We start from the raw sequence: 12,622 nt of genomic DNA, 5'->3' as shown, positions 1-12,622 counted from the left end.
TTTAAACCTTATTAACAATGTGAAGAATTTAATATCATTTAAACCATGTTGACCATGTGAAAAATTAATATCATTTAAACCTTATTGTGATCTATAGTCAACCAATTTTGAAATTGAAAAATTTGAATTAGTAGTAGAACTCTTTAATGCTCCACAATTAATGGAATTATTATTGAATAGAGAACTTTTAACCACTAATTTGAGAGTTTGAAAACTCTCATTCCCACCACTCCCTGAATGTCCAACACCGTCACACCCCAATTCCTTTAACCACCGAGCACCATCACTTCACATCGGTGCCAATCCCTCCATTTTGACTTAAGTTCCATTGGCGAACACTCAAATAACTTTTTGTAGAATCTCTAAGAATGACCTATCATATCATAAAGGTAGCAGAAAACTCTCATTTTTCATTCAAAACCCTAATTTGCATTATTATCATCGCATTCCAAAAATATTATTAGAGTCGAACATTTTAAATTCTCCAATGAAATTTTCTATTTGTTTATCAATGCTTTCCGATATCACTCTTATAGGAAGGTAATGGGTTAAGACCCAAATCTGAAGGAAATTCAAGAAAACATTTTCAAGATTCATCCCGACTTCCACTCAACCATAACCAGAATATTGTTATTAAAGGTCCCTAGACCGCCAGTAAGAATCCTATTTTTGTCAACAATATAAGAAAATTCGAAGGAAAAGATGTTGATATTTGGAACAACCTCTTGTATCGTTATACTACCCCCAGGCCTCCATAACATGGTCATGCGATCCTTCGTGACAAAAAAAAATTAACCACTCTATTTGTGCTAAATCTATCAATAAAACAAAGGCCATTTTCAAAAACCACATTTTTAGATTGAATCAAACTTAGACCTATTAGTTCCTTCTCTTCGTCATTTATATCGAGACTTGTCATGCTCACCTCCATTGAAAATCAAAGAGAACTCTAAAAACGAATCTAAAATAGAAAATCAACCACAACACTCCCACAAGGATAGAGAGACAAGCAAAACTCTCAGAAACACGAAGAGACAACCAATTAGTCTCAAAGTGAACATTCAATAAGTGAAATTTATTAGATTTTTTTTTATTTCAATATATTTTTATGAGCTTACTACATAACTACACCTCTAAATTTGAATTTTTTTTTTTTTTTTTTTTTTTGGTTTGGCATCCTATTACTTATAATTTGACTATCACATAAAACTTGCTAATTTTGACCTATTACATACCTAAACTTATTAATATAATAAGTTTAGATTTTTGACATTCTTATTTGTTATTAACTCCTTATATTATTAAGGATTAAAAAAAATATGTTACATGTCATGTCACTAAATCAATAAATAAGGACATCCTTGATCCAAAATTATCAAGTGTGTAAAATAAACAAATTGATAAATTCAAGTATATAATAGTAAATATACGTGTGTAGGATGCCAAACGATAAAAAGTTACAAATTTAAAATGTGTATTTATGTATTAACATTTCTGAGTCCAAATCCTTGTTCCTTCCATATTTGGGATATTTTTACTATACCCTTATTTGATTTAATTTTACTTTGTTTTCTTATTTATTGAAATGTAATTATTTTGTTATAAAAGGGCCATGTATAGGCACCATTTCTCTGTATTGATCATGCACAATAATGGCCACCAACTTAAAGGTAGTCTCATCAAAATCACACAATTTTTATGTCATTAAATTTTACTAAACAATTTCCGATTGAACTAATTGAAACTCTAATGAAAATGATAGCATAATACTTCGATACATCACAAGATTAAACTAAAATGATTTAGAAAAATGACATAAAATATTGAAAGTTCATGACATGCCTTCTCAATAGAATCATAGTTCAATTGTGACAGAAAAAAAGACTATGATAATAATAATAATTAGTGCAATAGAATCAAAGTATAAGAGTTTTAGTCAGTCGATTTAAATTTTAAAAATTTCAGTGGAGGCCATTTTCTCTTTATATACTTTTACTCCCATTATAACAATATCAAGAGCATCCACACAACCATCACTTATGACTCCTTTCCAACCTTTCTTTTTTCATAAATTCAATACAAAAAAACATATGAACATCAACTCTACTATTTGACCAGCAAAATTAGCCACACCCAACATGGCTACGACACCAACAACCTTTCCCACAAAGCAAAAAAAAAAAAAAAAAACAACCAAAAATGTAGCTATAACATAGCTAACCGAAACCAACTGTATGTATGAACTTCTGTTACCTGGGTGATGATCAATCACCAGACAGCAGTCGTCTTTCACTTTTAGAAGACTGCCTAACAATTCCTGAAATTGACACCCAACTGCAGCTTAATTCAGTTGCTAAAAGGGCAGACATGCTATTTTTAACAATATGTTGAAGCAATGTCCAACCTTCCAATATAAAAGCCAGTCCTCTGTGCATCTTCATGAGCTTCCATTGAAGAAGTGTTTGCCCCAAAAGCACGAGACGTTTTCATTGCAAGGATCATGATAATTGAGATTCAACTGCAAATAAATTGGAATTTCTCAATTTTCTTCTTAAAAGAAAAATACTTAACATGGAAATAGCGCAGAAATAACTTTCCACATCTATCACTTTAGGAAGTCGATCCTGAACTCCAAATAAAATTTACCTCATTCAGTTAAAAAGGAGCCTCAAGTGTTTCATCCCAAACATCTGCGCTCCCATTTGAGACATTTTCAACATCTTCTTCCATTGATAGCCTGATATACTCCCTATGTGCAAACCGATCCCAATCTGTCAAAGTTGGATCCTCACGCTCCTGCTCAAACCAAAATCAGCATACAATATGCCGCACAGTTGATTATGTCATAACTACGGAACTAAAAATCGGCAGAGTAATCAACATACCTGGCGAATTAGAAATGGATCACGGCTTTCAAAAGCCATGAACTTATTGAGGTTAAAAAGTATATTGAAAACATTTCCTGAAAGCTTGCTTGCTTTCAAGTCTCGCAGTGTGATAAAAGCTTCTCTCTGCAAATAAGATCACACCATTCTTAATGTACCAAACAGAAATAGAAGATTCGAAATAGCGATTTGAGTTTTCACCTTTGGTGCAATCATATCTACAATTTGACACAAGATATCCTCAAATAGTACAGGCTCCTGGGCCATGCATTCCATGCGGTGCAGCTGCTCTTCATAGAAGAATTGCAACTCATTGGGTGTTAAAACACCGTTCCCATCCAAATCTATGCACCTGAACCTGCAAACACAACTTGCTGAGACAAAGCCGGCAAAGCTCACACAACCGAAAACTTGCAGAGTATAGCATTTCAAATCGGGCCCTTCGCTAAACTAAACTATGTCAATGACTAGAGCAATAAACCAACATATTGACAAAGGTACATAGAAAACTTATTGACCCACCCTCCACGAATTGAAAACCTAGACATGGAGAACTTTGCTTTTTTTTCAGACAAGCAACTTCAATGCCTCTCCAAACTACAATTCAAAGGAAGACCTAGATCTTCCCTTTTTAATAGCAGCACCTCTAGTTAATATAATTGTGTTAACTTCGAAGGTTTGTTTGGGAGTCTAAAAAGTTAAAATTTTGCAAAAAGAGAAATACATGCTTCAATATAGCAAGAGCAATTGTTGATTCTTTCAGGTTAAAAACTCATCTATTGAGGGCTTAACAGTATCCTAACTCCCTAACTGAAAGATTTAATAGCTAGACCAGGTCAATCGTTAGACAGCACCTAGGAATTTAAACAATGTGTCTGGATGTGTCCTTAAGTGAAATAGTCATGAATTTTGTCTAGGCCAATAAAATTTCAAGTGATAACTCCCTAAGTGAAATAGTCATGAATTTACCATTAAAAAAAAAAATCATGAATTTTGACTATCCTGATAAAATTTCAAGTGATAACGTTTGAAAATGCACATTGATACAAGTCCTCAGCTAACATCAACATCAAACGCTAATATGCAAAAGTACCTGATGAGGATTTACAAAAGATCACATGTGAACTTTTACCCATATGCCAAAAACTTACAGATGCCTAATGACATTAACCATTTCAAAAACAGAGATCAGAAATTGTGGAAAACCGAGCAATACACAAGATTCGGTATAATTCTTGCAGGCTAAACATTGGTCATCAACACCTAATGGCTGCTCTTGCAAAAAAAAGTACCCCAAAAATAATATTTTAAGCTTCCTTTCTTAGTGAATGAGGGACTTCTACAAACAAGAGTGATCAATAAAAATGAGAGGGGAAATCCATCATGCTTCAGAAATCAGAGGGTGCAAATCTATGTAAACCTTTACATATTTCCAAGACAAGATAATCAGAAGTAAAGCGCACTCTACCAATATTCAAGACTAGGCTCAGCCAATTTGTCCTCTTCTGAGAGCATAAAGTAAACAAAATCTTCATATCCCATCTTCCCCTCAATACAGCTAGTAAACTTTCTTGGTACCTGGAAGGAAAAAAAACAAAGCAAGATGTACACCTTGTTCAGGTAAGCTTCCCAATAGTTTCAAATTTTAAGTTGATTTGACAAAACCTTCAATATGGAAGGAATATATGAACCGACCTGTGAAAATATTCTATCAACAATCCTGTAGGTAAGGGAATGGTTACCATATCTGATGAGGTTCTCCTTGTCGATCAAGAAATCGTGATCTGTATCCAGTTCCCAAAACTTGCAATATATGACATAGAAATGCTCATAAGAAAAGTACCTGAAACAGATGTAGAACTCATTAAATAAACCACGTGAATAATAATCGACAAATAAAACATGTAAACAAACTATGGTACACAACTTCCCAAAATAACCTTGTATCGTATAAGATTATGAAATTATTATAATAGAACTTCAACATGCAATTAAAATCACTAGGATGTCCCACGTTAAGTTTGATTTATTTCATGCTGGCGATGACTTTTAACAATCTAGCAATGATGTTTATATACTCGGATGCATACACTAGGAAGGATAGCTTGAGGCTTGCTGTGTAGTTAGACTCAAGTCAAATGTAATCCTTTTGCTAATTCAGTATACATGTCAATCATAGTTATTAAAGGCCATAGATAGATTGAGGCTTGCTGTGTCGTTAGACTCAAGTCAAATGTAATCCTTTTGCTAATTCTGTATACAGTGTCAATCATAGTTACTAAAGGTGCATGGAAAACTAAGGCGCAAGGGGAGCCTGGAGCTCTGGCACGCTTGAGTGACACAAGGCACACTAAAAGAATAAAAATATATAAAACCATAAAAAAAAGGGCGGCCCGGTCGCACTACGCGTCCCCGCTGAGCGAGGGTCCGGGGAGGGGTCCCACAACAAGGGTGTACTGGGGGCAAGCCTTCCCCTGCCAATTTATTTGGCAAGAGGCCGCTCCTAAGACTCGAACCCGTGACCTTTTGGTCACACGACAACAACGTTTACCGTTGCGCCAAGGCTCGCCCTCAAGAATCCATAAATTCTAAAATCAAAATGCAACAAATATTAAATCATGACATGACAATATTCTTAATCAAAAATTTTAACATGCAATAAACCTCATATTCTAAAGTTCAAGTGTTCGACTAAAAAGTAAATCCTAAGTTGACTAATAGCTATTTCTAATCAAAAGTCTCCAAATTCTTCACTCATCACTCTCCTCATCTCCAACATAATCAAATTCTACTTCAATGATCTGATCCTCTCCATCCTCATCATACTCATCTAACAAAGTGAGTTTCCCATTGTGTATCTGCATCTCTTCAAAGCCATTCTTTGTTTGCTGTTTATTTTGGACACTAGATGCATCTGATTCCACTGGTGGAGATTAAAACCCTAAAATAAATCCTTATAAAAACCCTAAAGCAACCCATATGACATATTGGCTCACCTCTTATAACCATGACCAGGCACACAAAGGCGTGCTTTGCCGTCACCTTGGGGACAAGGCATGCCTCCACCCCAAGGCGCTCGGCCTAGTTAATTGTTAACATATACACGGTACAAGAGTTCCCTGGAATAACCTTATGACTTTGTTAATGTCGTCCTCCTCATCTGCATGTTGCATGGCAGCTACGAGATTACTACGTTTCAGCTCTCTTAGAGTAAGACGCCCATTTCCAGATCTGTTGATGTAGTAGAATATTCTGTAGATGACGGTTTGAGCTGGACACAAAAAACAATATTTAAAAGCATATAAATTATTGCAAACATAAAAAAAGAGAACATTATAAGATTTACAAAGCTATCTAGCCTAAATAACTGATTGCATAATGCAACATTTCTTTTACAATATTATCAATTGGAAATTATAAACTAGGTTACAAATGCATCATTTGGCCTCTTCTCCCAAGCCACGTAGTTATTAAAGGACCAAGGAGGTCTTGGAGCCGAGGCACAAGGATCAGGTACGTACTGGACGACACAAGGCGCACTACACAATGAAAATATATAAACAACAAATGACATATATTTAACACACAACAAGTGACAAATTCTAAAATCAAAATGCAACAAATACTGAATCAAATCAAATTCATAATCTTAATCATAAATTCTAACACATGCATGAAGCCCGTTTTCTAAAGTTCAAGTGTTCAACCATGTCATGGAACGGTTTGAACTAAAAGCTTAACCTAATAGTTATAGATCTTATATTAATCTCTGATACCATTTGGTCTAAGATACTTTAATACCATGTCATGGAACCGTCTGAACTAAAAGCTTAAGCTGATAGTTAAGGCCCAATCATAGATCTTATATTAATCTCTAACAAACCAAATCCTTTGTTCTTTGGTTCTTTAGTTCAATTCAACCTCAAGTTCTTCGACTGTTCTGCTCTTCTTCAATTCCTTGCAGAAGCTGGTTTTGTTTTTCATTTTTTTCCTTTCTGGTCTGCAATTCTTCTGCATTCTTTCTTTCTCTTTTTTCCCCTTCGGTTTGCAAGTCCTCAAACTTTGTTCTTTTTTTCTCTTTTCTTGTTTATTCTGACTTTTTTAAAACCCTAACAAAACCCTGCGACAAAGAGGCACGCCTAGGCGATCACCTAAGTAACAGCACCTGCCTTTGAGATTCTGGGGCGCTCGGCACAGTGCCTTAGGCATGCCTTTAACAACTATGAAAACAATCAACTCAGTTACACACATTCCATCAAAATTCAAACACCTACTTTATCTTTAAAATTCAAACATGAGAAAAAAGCCTGCTTTCATATGTAATAGGAGTTATCAATCATAATCACTATATCTCAAATTTATTTCCTTTTCAATTGGAAAAATACATTGTATGTGGCCAAGATATAATATAAGATCCTCCAAATATTCACCTACAAATAAACTCATCTAATGCCTGCAGTTGAAATTCTATAGAACCTCCCACCAGCTGAAGCCCAAAGTTCATGAACTGACTAAACTTCACAAGTCATCTATAATTGTAGTATGTTACCAGTACATTAAAGGTCATAAACCATTTCCGTTAATTAAAGCAGCAAAATCCCTTGCAATACACCAACGACAATGAGTTGAAATGCAAAATGCAAAAATATGATTTATGATACACGGATCGGAGAGATCCAAAGATGCATTCACATGGCAGTGTATTTCAGTTAACCAAAACTAGGGACAGTCATAGTCAATATATTAGACACATGATATATGAATCATGTGACTGATATAGATAAAAGCCTTCTGAAAATGGCAGCTCAACTATCATATGCTGAACCCATTTTGAGAAGTCCTTCCTCGTATCAAATCTGAAATTTTTCCTTTTCACAATATGTACATGTGCATACCATATCTTTCTTGAAATTCCGGTGTGTTCTGTAAGAATTCCAACCCTGAATGTGTTGCCAAAAGTTCCCGAAGAGCAGGCCTAAAGTCAGCCTGCTCAAACACACACAAAAAAGGAAATTAGCAACTAACTACCCGTATGATTATATTATGTCATTAACTACGAAGCAGAGCATAACAATCTAACATGTGAAACAATAAGTAAATTAAATAACAGAGATTGCTTCACAAACCTGTGTAAGGTATTTGTTTTCTGGCTGCTTTAAAATGTTGAATATGCAAGTTGCTACATCCATTGCCAGCATATTGCCATCCACCCAATACTTAATGAACGCATCCCTGCAAATAAATGAAATAACTGAAAAACTTAACAAACCCTTAATCAAATATTCAATTAAAGAAAGACCAAAAAAATCATCAAGGGGAAAACAATCGAACAAGTGATCACGCACGCCTAAAATGCAGTAAATATGTTGCAGCAATAATCCCCACTCTGTTCCTCCACAAATATCGTACTACAATGAAATTAAATTGATACCAGAGTCACAACCTATGAAGCACTGATACAGATACGCACACGGGCACTCTGCTTCATAGTTATTAGTTAATGACATAATATAATCATATGGGTAGTGAGTTGCTAATTAATGGATTTATCACCATTTCCTTTTGTGTGTGTGTTTGAGCAGGCTGACTTCAGGCCTGCTCTTTGGGAATTTTTGCAACACATTCAGGGTTGGAATTCTTACAGGACACACCTGAATTTCAAGAAAGATATGGTATGCACATGTACATATTGTGAAAAGTTAGAATTTCAGGTTTGATATGAGGAAGGACTTCTCAAAATGGGTTCATATGATAGTTGAGCTGCCATTTTCAGAAGGCTTTTATTGATACCAGTCACATGATTAATATATCATGTGTCTAATATGTTGACTATGACTGTTCCTAGTTTTGGTTAACTGAAACACACTGCCATGTGAATGCACTTTTGGATCTTTCTGATCTGTGTATCATAAATCCTATTTTTGCATTTTGCATTTCAACTCATTGTCATTGGTGTATAGCAAGGGATTTTGCTGCTTTAATTAACGGAAATGGTTTATGACCTTTCATGCAGTTCATGAACTTTGGGCTTCAGCTGGTGGGAAGTTCTGTACAATTTATTTGTAGGTGAATATAAAGCACAAATCCCATTCATAAGTCATTATAAAACCACAAATAATATCCATAATAACTAATAGGTCATTAATTCATCGAAAAGAAATATGTAATGCTTCAAACTATTTAAACTAACAAATGTAAAGACTATTCTAAGACATTTTCATGATCTTCATCTACAAACATTAGCTTTTAGTTTTTTATTTATTTTTTTCCAAATAAAAGGTTGGGTGCCGGCTGGTTTAGTTAATTTTTTATATTAGGGATTGCAACCTCTTAGAAGTATCGGTGCTTCATAGGTCACAACAAAATAAAATGAAAGACATTGTCCAAATTCTAAGTGAGGTCCGCACTTCCGGTCAAACAATCTAAACAGGATGATCATTCAATTAAGTAATTTATTGATTGAAGCATCAGCAATTGCTGGCTTCAGCTTGATCATAGAATTTAAAGAAATTTGTAACCACAAAAAAAATGTACATCTTGGAGAAGCCATGGTGCACATGATATATTCTAAAACATATTGAACATGGGGGACAGTGGAAGCTGTTAATTAGTAATATGCAATGGGCAATAAACAATGAAACCTTAACGCCAATTGTTAGGGCTGTGCATCATCATAGTAAGCAAATAGCATGAAAGGTCAATCATAATTACCAGAACGCTGATAGAAGATGAGAACAAAGTCTAAGAAAAGATGTCCTTAATGATATACCAGATATTTAAGCCCGAGTTGCAAAAAGTAAGTGTGTATACCTTGTCACCTTCTCAAGATCTATCTTTCTAAAAAGTGCAGAGGAGAGAAAAGATGGCAACTTGCAGAGTCCCTTCGCAACAGGTCTAAATTCTACATAACAACAGAAGAAATGTTAAGTCCTTCATTGTTGCTGCATTCTTCATTTCCTACTCTACCATGGTATCGAAGGAGGTACACAAATACAAAAAGGAGATAATGTATATTATTATGGTTCTAACCATCTATCTGCAGTCCATTTGGATGATTACTGAAAATTTGATTAATTCTAGAGAGACACTGTTCTTTCAGTTCATCTGCTGGTGGCCGACCATTTTGAAAATAGAACTGCACGTGTATAATTACATATGTGAGAATTAAATATTTGGCCTTAATCAGATGTGAAAACTCAGAACTACCAATCCAGTCACTCAATCACAATTTATGACAGTATTTTACAACATAAGCAATCAGGAGTAGGTCAAACCTGAGGAATGACTTCTTGTACTGGTTCACGAATTAATTTCAGTGGGGAACGCAGAGAAGAAGGACTTGTCTTTTGCTTAGACATCCGTGGAGAACTCGATGAACTTCTTGGTGAAAGTGGAGGACCACTGCCTGCAGGAAACATGGAAGGTAAGGAATTGCCTCCACCGGCATTTGCAGTACCAGATATCCCGAATAAATTGATGGGTTTGCCAGCTTTGCCATCATCAATTAAAGATTTCACCTGAACTCACATGTAAACAATTTAGAAGAATATCAGATAAAACATACTAAAAACATTTGGCAAATTGGAGGTGAACAGAGCTGGACACCACCAAAAGAAAACAGTAAATTCACATTTCACAAATTAGAGAATTCCCACGATTTTCTATAATGCATCTTAACTAAAACTACATTTGAAAGATTGCTATACGTGAGAAAAAAAAAAAAAAAGAGAGAGAGAGATGGGGACATGCAATTATCAATTACAATGAATTGGTAGACTATGGCATTTCACCACACGGAAATAAATAACCAGGAAATAAGTCCACCTCAATGCTAAACAAATTTATGGCCTTCACAATGAACAATATTCATAACTAAGCTATCAGACGATAAAACCATATTGACGCTGTATATTAACTACAAATCAAATTAATCACAAATTAATACAGCATCACTTAGTTCATAACCCACAACTTAGTTCATAACCCACAACATCAATTTTGACTACAGCTAAGCAATAATTTAGAACTGTCAATTATATTATGTTTAAGTGATGGTTACAGAAACAGGAAAAAAAAAAAAATTACCACTCTACAGGTATCTGGTAAAGCGAGCCACTGAGAGAATAAATTCTCAGCAAGCTGCGGACTCGATTTGAGCACATATGGCGACACTTCAGGAAGCTGCAACAAATCAGTGTCCAAATAAGGACCATCCTCACCACCCACTGTATCAATATCCATCACATGCACTTAGCACTATTATCTACTTTCAAAGTCAACCAATATCCACCTCTAAAACCCTGGTTTTCAATTCCTCAAATGCCAAATCGAACTTTTCCTCAGTCCTTGTTTCTCCGTACCAGATAAGCCCCAAAAGGAAATACTACAAAATCCTAACGCGAGTTCAAGAAAAATCACCAAAATGTAATCCCTAAGATATACAAAAAAGCAGGTTCTCGAGCTTCAATGCTTCCTGAAAATCGCAGTCGTTCAATACGTGAAAAATCTTTTGAATGCTAAGGAAACCCACAACAGAAGCGGAATTCCAACAATCCAATCCAATTCAATCTCAACGTGAAAAACTATCAAGAATGATCACTTTTTCTAGCTTCAAAACCCTAGAAATCCAGCAAAACTAATCACAGCATACGCTGCATATTAAAAACTGAACAGTTTCTGAAAAAAAATGCGTAAATTGCTGCTTGGAGGATCAGGAATCGGAGAAAGAGAAGGCAATAACAAAAGAGAATAAGAAATCGTAGAGGGGAAGGCAGGGATAGGATAAGAAGCAAAGGAGTGGCAAGTGCTTCCTTGTTGCTGTATAAAATTGAAAATTCTATGATAAGTTTGAGAGATAGCAAGCAGCCATGGGAGAGGGGGGGAGCGAGTTTCGAAGCACCTGTAATTGAAATTGAACCGGAACCGCCCTGAACACTGCAAAAAAAGAAGAAGCCGTTCGCCTTTGTAACTTTCTACGAATTATATACGGGGTTATACGATTCACCTAGGCTAGGGCATATGATATATATGGATGACATTTTTCGATCAAAGTAGAAGAATACAAATATTATTTTATTATATTATAGCTGTTAGACAAAAAGGGAAATTTAAACTCTCCTCATCAATTCTTTTCAAAAGAAAAAACTCTCGTCAATTCAAAATTTTACTAGGATAAATTAGCGTCAATGCTCCGTTAATTTTGTCTTTATTTTAATTATAATCTTTGAACATTTAACGGTAAATTACACCAATAGCGAAATTTATCCATTTTCACATTATAACTACTGAATTTCATTTCTTCCCAGTATAACCACTGAACTTTACACTTTTTAACATCGGTGGCCACTCAAATTTAACTAACTTCTCAAAATAACCGTTAACGATCGTTAACGACGTCAAAATGAAAATATTCAAGAATTAAAGTTGTTCAGAACGACATTTACGATGAAACCACATTTTTTATTTTCGAAAATCACATTTTTTAGAGTTTTCTCTCTCTAAAAATTCACTTTCTCTCTCCTAACCAAACAACACCTAAATGACCTCAAAACGAAAATTTTCAAGAATTAAAGTTCCTTAGAATATTATTAACGCTTTGGATTTTTTATTTTTAGCCGTCAACGGTCGCTTTGAGACGTTAAGTGGCCACCGGTGTTAAAAAGTGTAAAGTTCAGTGACCATACTGGAAAGAAATGAAGTTCAGTGGCTATAATGTGAAAATGGGTAAGCTCAGTGGC

At 35.0% G+C, this 12,622-nt stretch overlaps 1 protein-coding gene across 2 annotated transcripts; it reads right to left on the bottom strand.

The window, feature by feature from the left end:
• Positions 1 to 2,037: 2,037 nt before the first annotated feature.
• On the bottom strand, positions 2,038 to 11,902 carry LOC136229202 (serine/threonine protein phosphatase 2A regulatory subunit B''alpha). Of its 2 annotated transcripts, XR_010689011.1 has the most exons (14): positions 10,971 to 11,902; positions 10,160 to 10,402; positions 9,915 to 10,020; positions 9,696 to 9,786; positions 8,012 to 8,117; positions 7,781 to 7,871; positions 6,015 to 6,156; positions 4,581 to 4,728; positions 4,354 to 4,463; positions 3,087 to 3,243; positions 2,886 to 3,011; positions 2,647 to 2,796; positions 2,405 to 2,518; positions 2,038 to 2,317 (listed from the first exon to the last, which is right to left on the bottom strand). XR_010689011.1 is itself a non-coding variant. In XM_066017819.1 (13 exons), exons 1-12 carry the CDS (start codon positions 11,124 to 11,126, stop codon positions 2,656 to 2,658), a joined length of 1,617 nt encoding a protein of 538 aa, XP_065873891.1. In that variant the 5' UTR covers positions 11,127 to 11,902; the 3' UTR covers positions 2,038 to 2,518; positions 2,647 to 2,655. The 2 variants fall into 2 exon arrangements, 1 of the variants encoding a protein (XP_065873891.1); XM_066017819.1 differs by having other exon boundaries at positions 2,038 to 2,518.
• Positions 11,903 to 12,622: the final 720 nt, after the last annotated feature.

The sequence above is a fragment of the Euphorbia lathyris genome, chromosome 5 (genome assembly GCF_963576675.1).
Source record: "Euphorbia lathyris chromosome 5, ddEupLath1.1, whole genome shotgun sequence".
Taxonomy (NCBI): Eukaryota; Viridiplantae; Streptophyta; class Magnoliopsida; order Malpighiales; family Euphorbiaceae; genus Euphorbia; species Euphorbia lathyris.
The sequence above is the reverse complement of the archived record's forward strand: the minus strand, read 5'-3'. Positions and strand labels throughout refer to the sequence as shown.